At 33.8% G+C, this 22,160-nt stretch overlaps 1 protein-coding gene across 3 annotated transcripts in view; it reads left to right on the top strand.

Annotated features, from left to right (window-relative positions):
- Positions 1–5,586: 5,586 nt before the first annotated feature.
- LOC107942653 (exocyst complex component SEC10b) overlaps positions 5,587–22,160 on the top strand; it is a 36,504-nt gene continuing 19,930 nt past the window's right edge. Inside the window, exons 1-24 of one of the 3 annotated variants that reach the window (XM_016876356.2) lie at positions 5,587–5,743; positions 5,967–6,000; positions 6,602–6,672; positions 7,104–7,168; positions 7,745–7,813; positions 7,929–8,183; positions 8,262–8,336; positions 12,876–12,977; positions 13,091–13,141; positions 13,215–13,320; positions 13,590–13,700; positions 13,921–14,012; positions 18,085–18,253; positions 18,338–18,414; positions 18,538–18,636; positions 18,734–18,824; positions 19,162–19,247; positions 19,333–19,506; positions 19,909–19,962; positions 20,034–20,150; positions 20,244–20,336; positions 20,435–20,581; positions 20,944–21,041; positions 21,436–21,520. In XM_016876356.2, coding sequence (XP_016731845.1) covers positions 7,745–7,813; positions 7,929–8,183; positions 8,262–8,336; positions 12,876–12,977; positions 13,091–13,141; positions 13,215–13,320; positions 13,590–13,700; positions 13,921–14,012; positions 18,085–18,253; positions 18,338–18,414; positions 18,538–18,636; positions 18,734–18,824; positions 19,162–19,247; positions 19,333–19,506; positions 19,909–19,962; positions 20,034–20,150; positions 20,244–20,336; positions 20,435–20,581; positions 20,944–21,041; positions 21,436–21,520 — 2,151 coding nt within the window. In that variant the 5' untranslated portion in view covers positions 5,587–5,743; positions 5,967–6,000; positions 6,602–6,672; positions 7,104–7,168. The remainder of the gene's footprint in view (positions 5,744–5,966; positions 6,001–6,601; positions 6,673–7,103; positions 7,169–7,744; positions 7,814–7,928; positions 8,184–8,261; positions 8,337–12,875; positions 12,978–13,090; positions 13,142–13,214; positions 13,321–13,589; positions 13,701–13,920; positions 14,013–18,084; positions 18,254–18,337; positions 18,415–18,537; positions 18,637–18,733; positions 18,825–19,161; positions 19,248–19,332; positions 19,507–19,908; positions 19,963–20,033; positions 20,151–20,243; positions 20,337–20,434; positions 20,582–20,943; positions 21,042–21,435; positions 21,521–22,160) is intronic. The other 2 variants (XR_005901054.1, XM_016876357.2) reach the window with 2 other exon arrangements.

Genomic DNA, 22,160 nt, shown 5'->3' with positions numbered 1-22,160 from the left:
TTTAGTGGTTCATGGGAGCGGTATTTACCTTTGATTGAATTCACTTACAACAATAGTTTTCAATCAAGTACTAAGATGGCGCCTTACGAGGCTTTGTACGGTCATAAATGCCGTACACCATTGTTTTGGACCGAGCTCGATGAAAGTAAAATTTTCGGAGTTGATTTGATTAAAGATGCTAAGCAGAAAGTAAAAATAATTCGTGAAAGTCTGAAGGCAGCATCAGATCGTCAGAAGTCGTACGCGGATTTAAAACGAAGAGATATTGAGTATCAGGTGGGAGACAAAGTGTTTCTTAAAGTTTCACCTTGGAAAAAGATACTCAGATTTGGCCGTAAGGGCAAACTGAGTCTGAGGTTCATAGGGCCATATGAAATATCCGAACGAGTTGGCCTAGTGGCATATAGATTGATTTTACCCCCTGACCTCGAGAAGATTCACAACGTTTTTCATGTCTCAATGCTTCGACGTTACAGATCTGATCCTTCGCACATAATAAATCCCTCCGAGGTTGAAATTCAAGCCGATATGAGTTATGAAGAAGAACCGATTCGCATCCTAGCTCGTGAAGTGAAAGAGTTGCGAAACAAGAGGGTTCCGTTAGTAAAGGTGTTATGGCTCAAACACGGGATCGAAGAAGCTACTTGGGAAACCGAGAACTCTATGAAAGAACGATACCCAAACCTATTTACCGGTAAGATTTTTGGGGACGAAAATTTCTTAAGTGGGGGAGAGTTGTGACAGCCCTAAATTGACCCTAGTCAGAAAGTGGTTTCGGGACCGCTAAACCGAGTCACCGAAGTATTTGAGTATAATATTTATTGTCTAAAATATGTGAATATGAGTGTGTGAAAGTTTTAAGCTTTGATTTAGTCAATTGCATGTGAATTTAGTTAATAGGACTTATGTGTGACACTTTTGAAATGTGATAGGTTAATCTATAAGGATCTATTAGTGCATGTTATGAAAATAATGGGTTTGCATGTCAAATTTCCACCTATGACAAGTAGTGGCCGGCCATGATGGGTTATATACATGCAATATGTATTAATTATTAGTTAGTAGCTTTATATTTTATAACATAAATAAATAAAAAAGGAAAAAGTAATTGAAATAAGGAAATGAAGGGTGATGAAAACAGAGCTTGAGTTTCTTTCTTCTTGGCCGAATGTAAAGAGGAAGATGGGAGAAAGGCATTCGGTCATCTTAAGTTAGCATTAAGGTAAGAAGTTATGTTAATTCTTGAAATTTTGGTTAATCTTGAATGAGGTATCAAGTTATTTTAGTAACCCATGTTGAATTTTTTATTGTGGGAATGAGTAGGGCTTTCGGCTATGGTAATTAATAAGGGTGATGGTTGTTGTTTCATGATAAATTTAGATGAACAATGGTAGATGAGTGTTTGAACTATACAAATGAGCATATGTGAGCATTGGGTGCTAAGGGAAAAGAATCGGCTACCTTATTATGTACCAAGACCGAATGTGAATTTGATTATGTTTGAGTAATTTATGTACTTAAAATTGATGTAGTATAAGTTACCATGTTCTTGCCAAATATGTAATTGATAAATGAGGAGTTTGTTATTGAACGTTAGGCTAAGTCCCTAGTGGATGGATGAATTGATAATAATTGTGTATAAAGATTTGCTTTACTATGTCTTTGTTAACAAGATGAGAAATAAGTTAAGATGGTCTTAGTGTACCGATTAGGACCTAAGGAGTTGAGCTTATTGATAGTATAGATTTCTAATGCACCTATGGTAATGGCCGAACATGTAGTTGTTTAATGTTTGAACAAGTGCCGTTTAGGTGTTCTAAATTGTCTAAATTAGATGTTAATCATCTAAGGGTTCAGCATAGTGCATTCTTGTTAAGAGTTTGATTTGAAATCATGAAATTTTGTTGACTTGTGTTTAAATGGCATTCGGACATGGTCTATGAGTGTTTGCAAATCCGATTTAAGTGCATAGGTGCTAAATACTTTGTATTGGAAATTTTGATGTATAAGTAGTAAATTGATTCAAATGAATTGGTTCTAAAATGTATATGAATGACGTATGATTGTGTTTGATTGGGGAGTAAATTGTTTGATTTAGCTCAAGAGCTTAGAGGATCAAAGTTAGATAAGGGAAAGGAAAAAGTGATTGAATAGCCGTTGAAATCGTTCGACAACATCCGAGGTAAGTCTTCGAGTAATGAAACTTAGTTTATGATTTGATTAAGTCATGACATATAAGCATAACAAATAAACGGTGATATAATGATTCTACTTGAATTATATATTGAGGTGATTAGTTTATACCTATGACGGGTAGCCGAATGTGTATAGAGATCATGTTATAAAGCCTGTAACACCCCGTACACGGTTAGGAGGTTGTCTACAGCCTTCAATGTCGCGACATCAAACCCAAGAAGTCGCAACATTCACTTGAAAAGTTTTGAAAACCTTACGTTTTGATCCCTATTCAATCTTAGGATGGTACTAAACTTTCGTAAGCCCGTATAAAACCCAAAAATGATTATGCATCATTTTATTCACTTGTTTTTATTACATTGGAATGTTTAATAGTTTGTAATTGAATGTAATTTGACCGTAGTTGCTTTGGCAACAAATGTAGCACCTTATAACTTGGATCTGACAATCAGGTTGGGTATGAGGTGTTACAATATATGCATGCATTATTACTTTTATGCATCCTTTTTTTTTCACATTCTTTCATATGGTTAATTATAAAGTTCATAAATCTAACAAGCTCAATTAATCAATATGAGTTATCAAATTAAATTAATTAATTTGTCATGAGGTACTAAATTCAAGTAATCAATTTATAAGTTTATGATGTTCTAAATTCTTAGTAATTAACATATCTAATTAGGGAACTTAATAGTTTATTAAATTGATATCATTTTTTTGTGACTTTTAAATTGATATATTTAATTCCACCCATTTGAATATTATTTTCATTCAATCATTTGATTGAAATAATATATTAATTAACATAATTTTCATTTAATAAATGATAATTAATAGGTTTGCTTATATGAAATAACTATAATTTTACTTTTAGATCATATGTTGTTATAGAGAACTAATTTAATAAAGAACGTATTTTATAACTATGAATGTTGTTATTATAAGTGAAAAATTGTTATAAAAAATTAAAATAAAACATAAAAAAATGGTTATTCTAAAAACTTGATTGTTATAACAAAATATTATTATAGTGGATGACTTTTATAGAGATGATTGATTATATATATAATTATAAAATTCTATTTAAAATAGGAAATAAATAAATAACAGTTCCTTATTTACCATATATCATTGTCCTTTTAGGTCTATAACTGCAACACTATCTGCCTTTGCCAAGAATCGTTCATCAGTCAATATGAACAACCGAAGGTTAGTTTTACAATGTTACTTTAAATATCTAATATTGAATTCAAACTATGATTAGGTTTGTAGTATGTTGTTTTAATAGATTAGATTAAGGTATAACATAATAACAAAATTACATGTAAAAAAATAATTTTAATAAATCAGATAATTATTACATAGATATTAATACACTTATGATGGAGATGAACAAAAATATTTTATATTAAAAAATAGATTTATAAAAATAAATGAATAAATGATTAATAGTTGAGTGGTAACTGGTTTTTTTTATATGAAATTGTTGATATTATGTTTGATTCTTGGATAATATTTTTCAGTTATTTTATTTAAAGATAAATAAAAGTATGAAAATATAAAAATACCCTTATAATAATATTAATTACCTTTTAAAGCAAAAATATTTTAATAATTTTACAATTAAATTAATACCAAATTAAGTTGCAACACTAACAAATTAAACACTTTATATATAATATAGATATTGTACGCAAAAATTGTAAATATAAGATTTAACTATTTTTAAACCCATTTGATGATTCATAACAAAAACCAGTTGATGTATTCTCTATAAAAAATAAAATATATAAAATGACACTTCTGGTCTACAAATTTTTTTTATTCCTTTTAATATTATATTAATTTTTAAACATTTCAAGTTAAAATTTGATTACATTTAAAATGATTGGGAATTATTTTAAAATATAAAATAAAATAATTTACTTTCAAAAAAATTGTATCATAATTTAAATTTTATTTTATCAAATCATATTTTCCATTTAACATTAATTTCAAATTTAATCTTTAAATAACTCTCAATCTTACTTTTTTTTAAATAAAAAATCTAAAAATAACGACTTTTAAATATGTGTAATTTTTCTAGATTTTTACTAAAAAAAAGTTTTTAGATTAGTTATCATTGTATTATATTTATTTATAGGATTGAGAAATTTAGGATAAGATTGGGTTCACGTGGCATGAATTTTAATTTATTAAAATGCAAAAAGAAATTTTGAAGAAATTAAATCTATGAACTGTTAATTTGACAAAGGAAAAATACAACAAAGTTCGCTATAGCTAAATTTGACCCATATTTCATAGTCTTCTCATCAATTTTCCTTTCTAACTTTTCTGACCAATCATGATTATTTTATTTGAGATGGTAGAGGGATGAATTAATTCTTTTTAATGAGTCAGAATTAACTAACGACTTGCTTTTATTTTGCATATCATAAGTTCAACCAATAGAAGAGTTAATTATTTACTCTCTTTTAATACAGTAGCATTTACCCTTACACTTTTACTGATTTATTTTATGTTTTTTTAATAATTATTTGCTTTTAATGGTTTTGTTTACAATTTTTTTATATTTGTTTTTATATACAAAATATGTATCATTTAATAAAAATATCATGAATATTGTTGTATTAAAAGTTAAGTTATATTTTATCTTAGCTATTTCAAAAATAAATAAATTAATTATTATACATTAGTTAGAGAACAAATTACTTCTTTTTGTTAAAGATTTTATCCATGTGTTGGTTTGATTGAGGGAATAATTAGATATTAATATGTAAAGTTCACATGTCCTCATGATGCTTATGATGACGTACAAAGACAAATTTTTAACTATAGAAATGAATGAAATTTTTAATAATATGACTAATTTACTCTTTAATCTAATATATAAAGATTAATTTATTATTTTTTAATAAAAAAAATATAATTTAACTTCTCTATAATAATTTTACCTGTATAATTTCAATCTTCTAGTGACATATGCTTTTTAATATTTTAAAAATTAAATCGTAATGCTAGAATTTAACTTATATATAATATATTATAACATAAAGTCTAGCATATTAATATGAAATAAACTGATTTATGTACCGCATGAGTAAGTACATCAGTTTAACCTTATGTATTTTAAAAAAATTAAAAGATTTATTAAAAATCTTATCCACCTCAACTTAATATTTTGAAAATAAAAGGCTACTCGTTAAAGGGCGATAATTATTATAAAGGAGGGTTGCTAGTGAGTGTGCTTACTGTAATATTATTTAATTAACTTCTCCTCAAAAAAAAAATATCTAATTTTTTCTTTAATTTATTTAAAAACAATTAATTTAAATAGTATCACTTTTTTAAATAAATATATTTTATATAAGAAATATTCCTTGAAGCTTTAAACGGCACAGTTATTGGCTTCCCTTATTTTCGCTCCATTTTGATTTTCTTTCTTCTCCGTCATTGTATCACATATCAGATCTCTTTTCTCTGAAACTACCTTCCTCTCAGGACTCTTTGCTGCAGTCCCACTATATCCGGACTTACCATCGGAAACGTTAGTATTTGCGCTCCTCTCTTGCTTTTGCTTGAAATGATAGTTTCTTGTAATTGGATTTGCAACAATCAAGAGTTACCTTCTTTTTTTTTAAGGAATGATATATAAAAAATAACCAGTCTTTTTTTTTCCATATTTTCTTTAATGTTATTTTCTTTTTTTCTTTATATTTCCGTTGTAATTCGATCTTTCCCTCCTCACTTTCTTTCTTTTTCTTTTTCAGCTGATCGGATTGCTAAAAGTTCACTCAAGCCTTGGTAATCTTCCTTCTAATGCCTTTCAACTTTCCTTTGAATCCATTTCGGGATTTAGTGATTCCTTGGCTTAGTTCGTTTCAGTTTTAGTTATCTATTGGCTACAACTTTTTTCATGCTGGCAATTTGTAGCATTTATGTGTTCTTTGGTGTTTGAGAAAATGTATTCCATGGAAAGAAATCGTACGATTGGGATATGAAGCTGTTTGGCTAAGTATTCTTGAATTTCGTTTTGAAGTTGAAATCATTTATGCTTCATAACTACTACAAAGTACAAACCCTCCTTTAAGCCACTGCCAATTTCTTCCGACCATCGACCTGCGAAAGTTAATAGGAAAAGAGTCATACACTTACAATGCGTTTTTCTCTTTGTATTTTGACTTAGAAACGTGCAGTAGATTATAGACATGAATGCCTCTTCAAGTCAAAGGAATTATAGTTGGCAGAGGTCCGCCACCCAAAAATAAAGAAAATAAACATGTATCAAATAAAATAAAAAGAACAATCCTTGTACGATGCCTGTTCTTGATAATATCTATTTTGGGTTGTCAAGAATGGGGTTATGTTATTCCTATCTTATGCAAAGAAAGATGCTGTCCTGCAGGGCAGGAAACAGTTTCTAAAAGAAAAAAAATTGATGATGATCAGTTTGCAGATAGGCGATCTGGATTGAAGGTAAATTCTAGATATTACTTTTTTTTTTGGAACTCTCCAAGTGTCATGTTCAACATGTTCCATTCTTTTCTATTGTCAATTCATCATATCCATTCCCTTAAAACTATGCAGATAAATTATAAACAGTGACACTGAAATCTCACATTTACTCGCCCAAAAAATTAAAAATAGATCATGTATGAAACATAACAGGCATTATGATGGCAGCAGCAGTATCCTATTTCAACATTTTGGTTTGATTCTGCTGCTGTTGTGTTCTTCAACAAAGAAAGAAGAATTGCAATTCACATCCTGAGTCCAGATTTAATAGCTTTGTTATTTACATTACGAGTCTAGGCTTGATAGCTTTACTTTGCTTTTGATGCTCCCTCCCCTGATTTCTTAGAGCAGTTGTTCTGACACGCTAATTTATTGATTCTGTTTGATATCAGTCGAAACTCTTCTGACATCTCCAGTCTTGTCAAATCCAGATTTTGCTTCTTCAACTGATATTGAGGTTATCATTCTCCATTTTCTTGTTCCATGAGATGGAAAAAAAATTCTTTCTTCTCATTTATGTTCCTAGATTTGTTGTTGCATGGGTAATTCTTGTAATTTTGCAATGTTTCAATGAACTGTTTCAGAAAGAGTATCTGTGCTTAACCCTGCAAGTTTTTTTGGGAAATGCTTAACCTTGCATTTGAATGCTAATTAGTTTCAAATTAACTTAATTGTAACAAAGTGTTGAATTGAAGGTTAGTTTCATATTTCCATTTGTTTCTATTTGGATTCCGGGAAAGTGGAGGACAACCAAATAGAGTATTTTATTTTTGGTTTCTAAAGAAATTAAAATACTTGCTCAAATTAGAGATAGTGAAGTAGTTAGTTACTGCTTTCTCCTCACTTAAACTTTATTTATTTCTTTCATAATGGGCTAGGATAGGTTAAATTGATCTCATTTTCCTTGCATGCTTTTATTATTGTTTCTTTTGTTATCTCAAAAATTACGCTTTTGCTTCTGTTTTGCTTATTGATGAGAACATTAATTGCAATGTTAGCTTAATATTTTTTATTTAATCTGTGTCAATTATAGATGAAAGAGAGGTCAAAATCTTCTTCTGTAAGCAATCTCCCACTCATCCTGAACATTGATGACTTTAAGGTAATGAATCAAACCACAAAATGATTCAATATTATGAATTAAAAATTGTCAGAGCCTCTTTTGTTTTGCTCATTAAATTCTTTGGATAAGTTTAAGATTGGAAGTCAATTGGCAGGGCGATTTTTCATTTGATGCATTATTTGGCAACTTGGTTAATGAGCTCCTGCCGTCTTTCCAAGAAGATTCAGCAGATTCAGCAGAAGGACATGGTATTGGTGGAACTGATGTGCTGCCAAATGGACATACCCGTACCTCTTCTGATGCAACAAAATTTGCACAAGGACTCTCTGCATCTCTATTTCCAGAAGTAGATGCTCTATTATTGCTGTTCAAGAACTCTTGTAAAGAGTTGGTCGATCTTCGCAAGCAGGTCTGTTCTGTAATATGGGTTTTGATGAAATCTGTAGGATTCATATTAATGTTTTAATGTTTGTGATATGGGTTGAAGATTGATGGAAAACTCTCCAATCTCAAGAAAGAGGTTTCTACACAAGATGATAAGCATCGGAAGACACTAACTGAGGTTAGTCTGCAGAATTCCTTCGTACTCTTTCTTTTAAATAAATCATCAAGTAAAAATGTCAAAGAAAGAACTATTTCTTTCATGCCTGAAATTGTTTTAAAAAGTATTTATCCTTTGGATATTTAAAGCTCCTTTCTTTTTTGAAGAAAATTAAGAAAAAAAGATGAATTTCAACACCTCTATTTTTTTGTTAATTTTTCCCTCTGTGTATGAAGACCATAAGAGGAGAAGAAATAGTGAATATTAAGGTAAATGTCAGATTACAGTTTACTAGTTAAGGAATATTTAAGTGTATCAGATAGGATTCTGTAAATATTTTACTGATTACTATCCCTAACTTTAAGGCTGTTTTTTTTAGACAGCATCCCTAGAGTTAGTCTGTTTCCTAGTATAGAGTTTCCTAAGTTAGGCTTACTATGTGTATAAATATTTATGTAATTTCTTATGAATAAGACGGAATAGAAAAAGCCTGTTCTTAACATGGTATCCGAGCCGTTTTTTTAGCTCAAATTCTGGGATTTTTTTCTTTGTCTGGCAACTTCTCATTCCCGATCAACCCTCAAGCCTGTAGAATTTGTTCAAAAGAAACATGGCTGAAACTGTTAAAACCAGCAACACTGGAGAAGGGAATTCTCAAGAATCATCTGTTGAGTTTAGTAAAGAAGAAATTGAGAAGTTGAAGAATCTGCTGGGATCATTGGAAAAATCTCCTTCAATAGGTACTAGTGGTTTGGTTTTTTCAGGTATATCCTCTTCTCAAAATTCTAAAATCTCAGATATACCCACAAAAAGTTCTTGGGTCATTGACTCAGGAGCTATAGACCACATGACCCACTCCTCACAAAAATTTGTTTCATATACACATTGTCCTAATAGTAGAAAGATAACTGTAGCCGATGGTTCTGTGATCACAGTGGCTGGTCAGGGTGATATTGTTATAAACAAAACCCTTACTCTTAAAAATGTCCTTCATGTTCCAAAACTATTTACCAATCTTCTATCCATCCAAAGAATTACCAAAGACTCTAACTGTAGTGTGGTTTTCTATCACAATCGATGTCTTTTTCAGGAACAGAATACGAGGAGGATGATTGGACATGCTAAGGAAGTAAATGGCCTATACTATCTTGAGGAATCCAGTGGAGAAGTTAGTGCTCTGAATTCCTCACCATTATCTTTCATATCCGAATCTATTAAAACCAATAAAAACCAAATTTGGCTCCATCACCTCCGCCTTGGTCATCCATCGTTTAGAGTCCTTAAAATTATGTTTCCTTCATTGTTCAAAGGATTAACTGTTGAAAAATTCCATTGTGATGTTTGTGAACTTGCAAATCATAAACGTACCTCTTTTCCGGTAAGCAATAAAAGAACATCCGCTCCTTTTACTCTTATTCATAGTGATGTTTGGGGACCATCCACTATTTCAAATATTTCTGGGGCTCGGTGGTTTGTATTCTTTATTGATGATTGTACCCGTGTGTCTTGGATATTTCTTTTAAAACAGAAATCTGATGTAAGGTCTGTCTTTCCAACCTTTTACAACATGATCAAAACACAATTTGGAGCTGAAATAAAAAGGTTTAGGTCAGACAATGCCAAGGACTATTTCAATCAGTTTCTCTCACCATATTTCCAAGAAAGAGGCATTATACATGAGTCATCTTGTGTTAGCACACCCCAACAAAATGGTGTTGCCAAAAGAAAAAATGGTCACATTTTAGCTATTACAAGAGCCCTCTTGTTCCAAAAAAATGTCCCTAAACAATACTGGGGGAGGCTGTTTTAACTGCTACTAATATGATAAATAGATTGCCTACAAAAGTCCTTGAATCTCAAAGTCCTATGCAAGTTCTAGCAAAATTCTTTCCTGATTTTAGTACTTCAAGTAGTCTTCCTCCCAAAATATTTGGTTGTGTTGCCTTTGTACATGTACATTCTCAAAATAGAGGAAAATTTGATCCACGAGCTGTCAAGTGTGTCTTTCTCGGTTATTCTTCCACTCAAAAGGGGTACAAATGCTATCATCCAGTCACAAAAAAATTTTATGTATCAGCGGATGTTACTTTTGCAGAACAAGAGAATTTCTTTACTCGTCCTTATCTTCAGGGGGAGATCTTATTCACAGAAGATAAGGACAGAGAATTCTTTCTTCTTGACATTCCAGCTACTGTCAGCAACCAAACACTCACATTCCAACTCCTGTCCAGCAACCAAACACTCACATTCCAGCTCTCGTCCAGCAACCAAACACTCACATTCCAGCTTCTGTCCAGCAACCTGAAACAGAGCCTAATACACCCAAATCACAAAGAGGGATTCAGGACACTACTCGTCCTTTACTGGTTTACTCAAGGAAGAAGGCACCGGTGCAAGTTCAATCATCTTCTCCTCCTATACAACCTGAGGTAATTGCTGAACCTACTACTGAAACTACTAAAAATTTAGATGAATTTTCCATTGCTATTAGAAAAGGGATTAGAGCCTGTACAAAACATCCCTTGTACTTATTTTTGTCTTACAAAAATTTGTCCCATAACGACAAAGCCTTTCTTACTAGCCTAAATTCTATCTCCATTCCCAAAACAGTATCCGAGGCATTAGAAGATGAGAATTGGAAAAATGCCATGAAGGTTGAAATGGAAGCTCTTGAAAAAAATAAGACATGGGACTTGGTGAAATTACCGAGAGGAAAGAAACCAGTGGGATGTCGCTGGGTGTACACAATGAAGTATAAATCAGATGGTTCTTTGGAGAGGTACAAAGCAAGATTGGTTGCTAAAGGGTACACTCAAATGTATGGAGTAGACTACCTTGAGACATTTGCCCCTGTTGCAAAGATGAACACTGTGAGAGTGTTGTTGTCACTAGCTGCCAACCGAGGCTGGAAATTACAGCAATTTGACATTAAAAACGCCTTTTTACATGGTGATCTTGAGGAGGAAGTCTATATGGATGTTCCACCAGGATTCGGTCCAAATACAGGACAGGTAGTTTGCAGACTAAAAAAGGCTTTGTACGGACTAAAACAGTCCCTAAGGGCTTGGTTTGGAAGATTTACCAAAGTAATGCTCAAGTTGGGGTATAAACAGAGTCAAGGAGATCACACTCTGTTTGTAAAACACTCATCTTCAGGGGGAGTGACTGCTTTATTAGTCTATGTAGATGACATTATAGTGACTGGTGATGACCTGGAAGGAATGGAGAATTTAAAGAAATGCCTAGTAAAAGAATTTGAAGTCAAAGAACTCGGAAAGTTAAAATATTTCCTTGGTATTGAAGTGGCACACTCTCGGGAAGGAATTTTCATATCTCAGCAAAAATACATAGTTGATTTGTTGACAGAGACAGGCAAGTTGGGATGTAAACCAGTAGACACACCCATAGAGGTGAATCACAGACTTGGAGATACACTAGAAGATGCAGCAGTTGATAAAAGTTCATATCAAAGACTTGTGGGGAAGCTCATTTACTTGTCTCATACTAGACCGGATATTGCCTATGCAGTCGGTGTTGTAAGTCAGTTTATGCACAACCCCAAAGAATCATATCTTAGAGCTGTGTATCAAATTCTACAATACTTAAAGGGCACGCCATGTAAAGGAATCCTATTTAAAAAGGGGGAGAATTTAACCCTTGAAGCCTATACTGATGCAGATTATGCAGGGTCTATGGTTGATAGAAGATCAACCTCAGGCTATTGCACTTTCCTAGGAGGCAATCTTGTGACTTGGAGGAGTAAAAAACAGAATGTTGTGGCTAGATCTAGTGCAGAAGCTGAATTTAGGGCGATGGCTCTTGGAATTTGTGAGCTATTATGGCTAAAAATTATTTTGGAAGATTTGAAGATCAAGTGGGAAGGTCCAATGAAGTTGTATTGTGATAATAAGTCTGCTATCAATATTGCACATAATCCAGTTCAACATGATCGTACGAAGCACGTTGAGGTTGACAGACATTTTATAAAGGAAAAACTGGACAGTGGCTTAATTTGCACTCCATTTGTGTCCACTGATGGTCAACTAGCAGATATACTTACCAAAGGGTTGTCTAGAAAGTTGTTTCAAAAACTAGTAAGCAAGCTGAGAATGGATGATATCCACTTCCCAGCTTGAGGGGGAGTGTCAGACTACAGTTTACTAATTAAGGAATATTTAAGTGTATCAGATAGGATTCTGTAAATATTTTACTGATTACTATCCCTAACTTTAAGGCTGTTTTTTTTAGACAGCATCCCTAGAGTTAGTCTGTTTCCTAGTATAGAGTTTCCTAAGTTAGGCTTACTATGTGTATAAATATTTATGTAATTTCTTATGAATAAGACGGAATAGAAAAAGCCTGTTCTTAACAGTAAATGCTTGTTGTTTTTGTTTCAAAACACCCTACTTCACATTTTTACCTTGACTTGAACTATAACAGCATGGCATTGAGTGAACAATCAGAAAAATTTATTCAGATCTTTCAATTACAAGTTCTTAGGTGAATGTGAACCTAATATGAGTTTGGATCTTATGGTTAGTTTTACTTCTTTTTCTCCAGCTGGAAAAAGGTGTAGATGGCTTGTTCAACAGCTTTGCGAGATTGGATTCGCGTATTTCAAGTGTTGGGCAGACTGCTGCTAAAGTAGGAGACCATTTGCAGGTAAGTTTATTCATTATTCCAGCTACTACTAGTTGGTTTTTTCATTTTGCTAAATTAGATAGCATTTCCTAAATTCATTTATTTATTTATTTGTTTTTTATTTTGGTTGTCAGAGTGCAGATGCTCAGCGTGAAACTGCTAGTCAAGCCATAGAACTCATAAAGGTACTGTTGGTGTATTTTGTGTCCTATATATTGATTAAACTGTTTTAATACCTTATCATTTTCTCACTTGCAGTACCTCATGGAGTTTAATAGAAACCCAGGCAGTCTGATGGAACTTTCACCTCTATTTTCTAATGACAGCCGTGTCGCTGAGGCTGCATCAATTGCACAGAAATTGCGTAAGATGACATTACTTTTGTAATGCTTTAGTTATTGTACAAAATACACAAGTTTTTTGACTACCAGATGTGTAATTAAAAGGAGTGATTTAAAGTGATATAATGAATTTGTTATTCTAAAGAATTGTTTCAAAATTTTAACTGGCAAATTGTAACATATTTTAGCTTAGGGAACTTATTTCCGTATACTACTTTTGGAATATGCTTTTTTATGCCTTTTACTACTTCATGAACAACTTTTTACCTTCTATATTCTTTTGTTGATTTAGGATCATTCGCTGAGGAGGATATTTCAAAGGCTATGCCATCAGTTGTGGGAGGTGCAACTGCGAGCAGAGGATTGGAAGTTGCAGTTGCTAATCTTCAGGAGTACTGCAATGGTATGGTAACTGTTTTATCACACTCTTCTGGTATGAACCCTTTTGATCTATGAGAATGATAAAGGAGTGAATGAGTGACTTTTACTAGATTGTGTGTGTATTTTGATGAAAAATTTTATCTAAAAGAGAAAAAGGTCGTTATAAATGGCTTCACCTACCTTGTCACGACAAGTTTATCAAGTCTCCCATTTGCTTTTATCTTTTTGCATAATCTCTGTAGAACTGGAGAACAGATTGTTAGCTCGGTTTGATGCTGCATCTCAGAGAAGGGAATTGTCTACCATGTCTGAATGTGCTAAAATTTTATCTCAGGTATTAATTAATTGTATATTACTCTATAAAATTGTAACTAAGGTATTAATTTATGTAGAAAGGAGCTGAATTAGTTTGTATATATTAGGAAATTGTTCATAAGCTGTAATCTGGTAGATTAGGATTTATTATTTAGTTTCCTAAGAAATAAAGTAGCATTCATTGATTCCTACTTAGTTGCTTTCCCAGTTTATTAAGATTCCTAACTTTGTGGGTTTGTCTATTATCTTTCCTAGAATAATGGACTGGAATGCCAGCCAACCTAATATAAGTATTAGGCTGTATTTTCTTGATGAAATAAGAGATTCCTTCACCAAAATTAACATGGTATCAGAGTTAGGCTCTAAACCCACTATCTAACAGAATACCAGCATGCTAGTACATCAAGGTAGATTTACCTCTGCTCATATTGCAGCAACCAGAAAATTAAGACCATGGATAGTTGATTCTGGAGCTTATGATCATATGACTGGAGACATCAATATCTTCCACAAGTTCAATCCATATTCAAGCCCCTCTACAGTATGAATAGCAGATGGATCACTCTCAAAAGTGGCAGGAATTGGATCAATAGACAAAGGACCTTCTTCTCTCATCTTTCCTTTATGTTCCAGAATTAGATTGCAATTTGATTTCAATTAGTAAACTCACTTGTGACTTGAACTGTGTGGCTAAATGTGTTTCCGAGTCTGTTTCTAACTCTTTCTCTAATTTTATTTTTGTTTTAAATGAGAATAAGTCATGTTATGGCACTTCCACCTTGGTCACCCAAATTTTGCATACCTTGAAAAATTGCTTCCTCATTTGTTCATCCATAAAAATTCAAAAATTTTCCATTGTGAAATATGTCAACTTGCAAAACACACGTCATTTTATCCTAGCATTCAATATAAGCCTTCACATCCATTCTCTATAATTCATAGTGACATTTGGGGACCCTCACAAGTGAAAAATATTAATGGGGCTCGTTGGTTCATATCTTTCATAGACAATCATACTAGAACCACTTGGGTATTCCTTGTGAAAGAAAATTTTGAAATTGGGGGAATCTTGAAGTCTTTTTATTCCATGATTCACATCCAGTTTAAAAGCAAAATTCAGATTCTTAAGACCGATAATGGCAGGGAGTATTTTACATCAGTCTTGGGTTCCTATTTCATAACACAAGGAATTATTCATGTGAGTTCTTGTGTTGACACCCCTCAGCAAAATAGGATAGTCGAGAGAAAAAATAGACACTTACTTGAGGTAGCTAGATCACTCATGTTTAGTAATCATGTACCTAAACACTTTTTGGGTGAAGCCATCCTTACTGCCACATATCTCATCAATAGAATGCCTAGTCAAGTGTTAAAATTTCAAAGACCTCTTGAAGTACTCCTAAAAGCCTTCCCTCATGCTAAATCATTTTCTTCTGATCTTCCACTTGGAGTCTTTGGTTGTTCAACATTTGTTCACATACACCAACAACATTGAATCAAACTTGATCCCAAATCAGTAAAATGCATTTTCCTAGGATATTCTTCTAATAAAAAAGGGTACAAGTGTTATTCACATGTTACTCGAAAGATGTACAATTCCATGGATGTTACCTTTTTTGAACACCAATCTTATTTTTCCAAATCCGAAATTCAGGGGGAGAACTCTAGGGAATTTCAGCTTTGGGACATTCTTCAAGACACTCAATCGGTTTATATTTCACTCTAAAGTGTCAATCCGACACCATTACCCTCTTTTGAGTCCTCAAAATCTGAATCTCAATTCCATATCAGGACCAAACGACACACCATTTGAGTCTCAATTCCATGAGTGTACTCAACCTCAACTTGATGCATATCATCAGGAACTTCGTCTCTATTCTAGGAGGAGACGACCTACTAAAAATCTAGAGAATGACACTCAAAAAAGAGATTACCAAGAACTTGAACCATAGCCTCTTGCTTCAAAATTTCACACTGGTATGGATTCTTCAACTCGTGAGTCTCTTGTTCTTGTTTTTGATGATTTTGATTTGCCTATTGCTCAAAGAAAAGGTGTTCGAACATGTACAAACCATCCTATTGAGGAATATGTAGTATATGGGAAATTGCTGCCATCATATAAAACATATATTTCAGCTCTTGAGAGTATACAGATACCAAATTCCATTCAAGAAGCTTTGAAATATCCAGCATGGAAGAAGGCTATCGAGGAAGAAATCAGGGCTCTAGATAGCAATGGAATTTGGACTCTTGTAGAGGGCTGCAAGTGGATACTTACAATTAAGTATAAAGCAGATGGAAGTATCGAGGGATTTAAAGTCGGGCTGGTGGTAAAGGACTTTACTCAGTCATATGGAATCGATTATTAGGAAACCTTTGCACCTGTTGCCAAGTTAAACACGGTTTGAGTACTGCTGTCACTAGCAGTAAATAAAGATTGGCCCTTGTACCAGCTAGACATCAAAAATGCCTTTTTGAATGAAGATCTTGAAGAAGATGTTTACACGGAAATGCCTCCAGGTTTAGAAAACTCCTCAAATAGCCATCAAGTGCGCAAACTGAAGAAGTCATTGTATAGGCCAAAACAATCATCTCGTGCTTGGTTTGACAAAATTTCCAAAATAGTAGTCTCAAACGGATACAATGAATGCCAGACAGATCATTCCTTATTTGTGAAATCCTCATCGAAAGGTAGAATTACTATTCTTATTGTCTACGTTGACGACATCATTATAACTGGAGATGACTCAGAGGAAATTATCAAACTCAAAAAATTACTTGCTACTGAGTTTGAAATTACAGATCTTGGCGCTCTCAAATATTTCCTAGGCGTGGAGGTTGCTCGATCTAAGGCAGGGATTGTTATATACCAAGGAAAGTACATCTTAGATTAGCTCACTGAGACTGGCATGCTTGGGTGTAAACCTACAGAGACTAGTGCGCATGCTTGGGTGTACTAGTGGATAAAGGGCAGTATCAAAGACTAGTGGGAAAGTTGATCTATCTCTCACACACGAGGCCAGACTTTGCATTCTCAGTTGTTAGCCAACACATGAATGATCCGCATGAGGAACATTTAGAGGCTGTAAATTGGATTCTTAGATACCTGAAGATGACACCAGCCCATGGTTTACTCTTCAAAAAGAGTGAAATCCGTGAGATAGAGGTGTACACTGACGCAAGTTGGGCCAGAGAATTGACTGAAAGAAGATCCACAAGTGGTTATTGCTCCTTTGTTTGGGGTAATCTTGTTACATGGAGAAGCAAAAAGCAGTCAGTGGTGTCAAGAAATAGTGCAGAGTCAAAATATTGTGCTCTTGCTTTGGGCATTTGCGAAGAATATGGATTTAGAGATTGCTAAGATAATTGAAAGTTGATTTTAAGGACCAGATAAAAATATAAAATGACTGTCAATCCGCCATAAGCATTGCCAAAAATCCAGTACACCACGACAGGACCAAGTATGTGGAAATTGACAAACATTTCATTTCAGAGAAGTTCAACAATGGAATAGTCCAACTGAGCTACATCCCTACTCAACTGCAGCTTGCTGACATTCTCACCAAAGCTCTTTCAAGAATCAGCTTCAATGAATTCAACTCCAAGTTGGGATTGTATAACATATACACCCCAGCTTGAGGGTGAGTGTAGAGAGGAGCTGAATTAGTTTGTATATATTAGGAAATTACTCATAAGCTGTAATCTGGTAGATTAGGATTTATTATTTAGTTTCCTAAGAAATATAGGATCAGTCATTGATTCCTAATTAGTTGCTTTCCTAGTTTATTAAGGTTCCTAACTTTGTGGGATTGTCTATTATCTTTCCTAGAATAATGGACTGGAATGCCAGCCATCCTAATATAAGTATTAGGCTGTATTTCCTTGATGAAATAAGAGATTCCTTCACCAAAATTAACAATTTATTCTATTTCAATTTAAAGCAGGCTATTTAAATTTATGAGAGAGTTGTGTTAATTCTATAAAATTGTAACTAAGGTATTAATTTAATTTATTTCAGTTTAAAGCAGGCTATTTAAATTTATGAGAGAGTTGTGTTAATCTATTTGGAATGTCTGATTCCACAATGGCAGTTCAACAGGGGCACTAGTGCCATGCAACATTATGTAGCAACCCGTCCAATGTTCATTGATGTGGAAGTGATGAATTCGGACAATAAATTGGTTCTAGGAGACCAAAGTTCTCAAGCTAGTCCTAACTATGTTGCTTGTGGACTTTCTAAGTTATACAAAGAAATTACAGGTCAAGAGCATAGTTATATTGATGTAAATTGAAGGGCTTGAGATCACCAACAGACTTGTTGTATCTATGTTGTTTGTCCTGCAGATACTGTACGAAAAGAAGCTGCCACAATTATGGCAGTATTCCCTTCTCCTAATGATGTTATGTCAATTTTAGTTCAGGTGCCTTGAAGAATATGCCCTTTATGTTCCTATATATTGCATTTCCTCAATGCATAGGCAGCATCATCATGTGTACCTTTTTCCCCCCTCTAATTATGGGTTGCTTTTGTACGTCACATGCAGCGAGTTTTGGAGCAGAGAGTAACTTCTCTTTTGGACAAATTGTTAGAGAAGCCATCTATTGCGCATCCCCGTCCCGTGGGGGAAGGTGGAATTTTATGGGTCAGTAAACTTATAGAAGATGCATCCATTTTTCCTTATATTAAATGTAAGTAGAAATGACAATTGACTTTATATCATGTTTCACTTGAGGCTTCAGTATCTGAGAATGCTAGCTGTGGCATATGAGAAGACTCAAGAACTTGCTAGAGATCTTCGAGCCGTTGGATGTGGTGATTTGGATGTTGAAGGTAACAATTTTGCAATAGCTCCTTCGCAAATCACCTCGTATTGCATAATCCTCTTATAATTTTAAATACATATTCGAATCAGATATATTATTAATTGATTAAATAAGAGAGTTTAGGTTGGTTATTTGGAACTACTGATGGAATTTAATAAAAAATAACCCAAAATAGATGATGGTTGTGTTGGATGAGTTTGGAAATATTAAATGGAAATGTATAATGTGGCGTTACAATCAAGAGAGCTGATGCGGCTCAGACAAATGTGAAGGTAACCATTCTCAATAGCTATAGTATGTATGCTCCTTTTATGACTTAATCACAAATTTGCTTGTTATTACAGGTCTCACAGAGTCTCTTTTTTCCGCTCACAAGGATGAATATCCTGAATATGAGCAAGCCTCTCTTAGGCAGCTGTATCAAGCAAAGGTTTGCAATTTTTACTTGTTCTCTTAAGTTTCAAGGCTTGATTTGCTTCATTAACGCAGCTTGTAATGTCATTGGTGCTGTGCAGTTGGAAGAACTGCGTGCTGAAAGCCAGAAAGTCTCTGAGCCAAGTGGAACAATAGGGCGTTCTAAAGGGGCTTCAGTGGCTTCTTCCCCTCTGGAGATATCTGTTGCAGCTGTGACAGAATTTTTACGGTGGAATGAAGAAGCAATAACCAGATGCACTTTGTTTTCTTCTCTGGTAATAATTTATCCACCAATTGGTGTTATGCTCACTTAGTTCTGTGTGATTTTTTTGCATCTTAAGAGATCTTTGCAGAAATACTGAGCTGAGTTCCTAAAAGGGGTTGTAAGGAAAAAAATAAGGCTTTCCAATGTTTTTATTAACTATATTGCTGTTGAAGTTGCGTAAATCTCTTCACTCCATGAGTTTTTTTTAAATTCCATAATTGGGCTAATATAAGAGTAATTCTATCTGGTACATGATAGGTAAAATATTGCCTACAGTGACATGATTAAATATATGAAATATGAACCAGAATGCTAGTGTGGTAAAAGGAAAAACACTCTGGGCTGATTGAAGAAACCATATATCATGACATAAATGTCATCAATGACTAATTTATTGCAATATGTCTGACAGCCTGCTACACTTGCAGCCAATGTAAGATCAGTGTTCACTTGCCTATTGCACCAAGTAAGTTGGTTAATTAAGCATGTCAATCCTCTGGAAGTTTTTCATGGTACTTAATAGTCTCATTTTTTTAGGTCAGCCAATATATAACAGATGGACTTGAACGGGCTAGAGATAGCTTGACTGAAGCTGCAAGTTTGAGGGAAAGGTTTGTGATAGGTTCAAGTGTTAGTAGAAGGGTTACTTCTCAGGTACACATCTGATTATGTTTTATCTTATCCATTTTAAGTTTCAGTTTGACGAAAAATAATGGAAATAAGGGTGGTTAATTAACCAATGTGCAGGCAGAAGCTGCCGCAGCTGCTGGTGAAAGCAGTTTCAAATCTTTCATGGTTGCAGTACAACGTGCTGGCAGTAGTGTGGCCATAGTTCAGCAAGTATGTTCAGTTTTTTGGTTGTTTCTTAGTAAAGTTCACATATCAAAGAATATTTTAATATGTTGAAGTTTTGAATCAAATTTACCTTTCATCTGCAGTACTTTGCAAATTCTATATCTCGGCTCTTATTGCCTGTTGATGGTTCTCATGCTGCCGCTTGCGAAGAAATGGCAACAGCAATGTCTAGCGCAGAGGGTGCTGCTTTTAAAGGGCTTCATCAATGCATTGAAACTGTGATGGCTGAGGTAAGTTACTTTCAGTCTCCTAATTTGATGGTACTGGACAATAGCATGGGGAGTAATTGTTGGATATGGACATGTTTGACATAGATATGCTAAAATTCTTAAAGTATTTCTTGTATTTGGAGGATCAGACTTCCATACCTATGTCTATTGGACCCACGGATTTGAGTACTTGAAGGAAAATGAATAGTTGCAGCACCAGCTTTAGATGTTGGCTAAAGATTTTAATCTTATTATATTTCTTTATAGACTTTATTATATTTGATTATTCTTTTCATTACCCAGTAGATGGTGCATACTTGTTTAACTCTATTTTTTTTGTCTCCAAGCTATTAGATTGTGCCTCTTTATTTATTCCAATGTAGGTTGACCGATTGTTATCAGCTGAACAAAAGGCAGCAGATTACCACTCACCTGATGATGGAATGGTTCATGATCATCGTCCAACAAATGCCTGCACAAGGTTTGTCCTTCTAACATGTGTCTGACTCATGTATGGGTTTATTGCCTCCAAGGATCTTATACATGGAAAAACCTGGAAATACCTCACCATACCTGTGTTTGACATATGTCTATAATCAACACTAACTCCTGAGTCCGAGTAATATGCTTCTAGTCAACTCTTGTGGCGCAAACGCAATGGATGCAAAGCTGATTGGTGTGAAACATGATTCATGTCCTTTGCCAATAACATTCTGCATTCAGCCTAGCTTCATTTATGTTACTTTTTGTTGTCTACTTGTTAATTGAACTAAAAAAATTCAGTTTCCATGTTGTATAAGATCACTTCTTTAGCCACACAGATGTAAAATGTAAGCTTTTTGATTCCTTTTTCTTGTCTTCTTTTCCATGTCTAGAGTTGTTGCTTATCTTTCTCGGGTCCTTGAGACTGCATTCACTACATTAGAGGGTCTTAACAAACAAGCATTCCTGACTGAACTGGTACGATGTTTATAGTTTGTTATTTCCTTGATTATTACTTACATAATTCAATGACTTTGAGTCTACTAAATTATTCTCTGTGTTCAAACGATATTTAACAAATACATATACTTTGCAAGATTGGTGTACATAGTTTATGAATACAATGACGATTTCGCACAAAGAATTTTCTTCAACCAATTCACACAAACTTGGTATTTCGCCCTTCATTTATTCACTTGAAATAGTTTTTAAGTGATGCATCTCTTGATAATTTTCAGCAATCTTGGCTTTTAGCATGTAGTTTACTTTATTTTGTTGTGGATTAAAAACAGCCAGTTGTATTAGATGACTGGTGAAGGAGGTACTTGTTGAATCAAAGACTATGGTGCCACTATGTAAGTCACATCATTGTGGAACATGGAATTAAAGACAAATATCAAGATTAAACAAATTTGCTCTAGAAACTTGAGAAATAGTAAGGCATACAAAGAGTTTTGAGAAATAAAAATCTAACAAAGGATACTGAGAAAGCTGTAAAGAGGCTAGAGCGAGAGTGGATACATTTATATTTTGATAGTTTGGATTCAAAAGATAGAGAAAATGATTTCCATAGGCTATCTTGAATAGGGGAGAAGACTAGGGAATTAAGAACTAAAGG

Source organism: Gossypium hirsutum, chromosome A09 (assembly GCF_007990345.1).
Source record: "Gossypium hirsutum isolate 1008001.06 chromosome A09, Gossypium_hirsutum_v2.1, whole genome shotgun sequence".
NCBI classification, from domain to species: Eukaryota; Viridiplantae; Streptophyta; class Magnoliopsida; order Malvales; family Malvaceae; genus Gossypium; species Gossypium hirsutum.
Note: the sequence above shows the minus strand (reverse complement) of the source record. Positions and strands in the feature narration are given on the sequence as shown.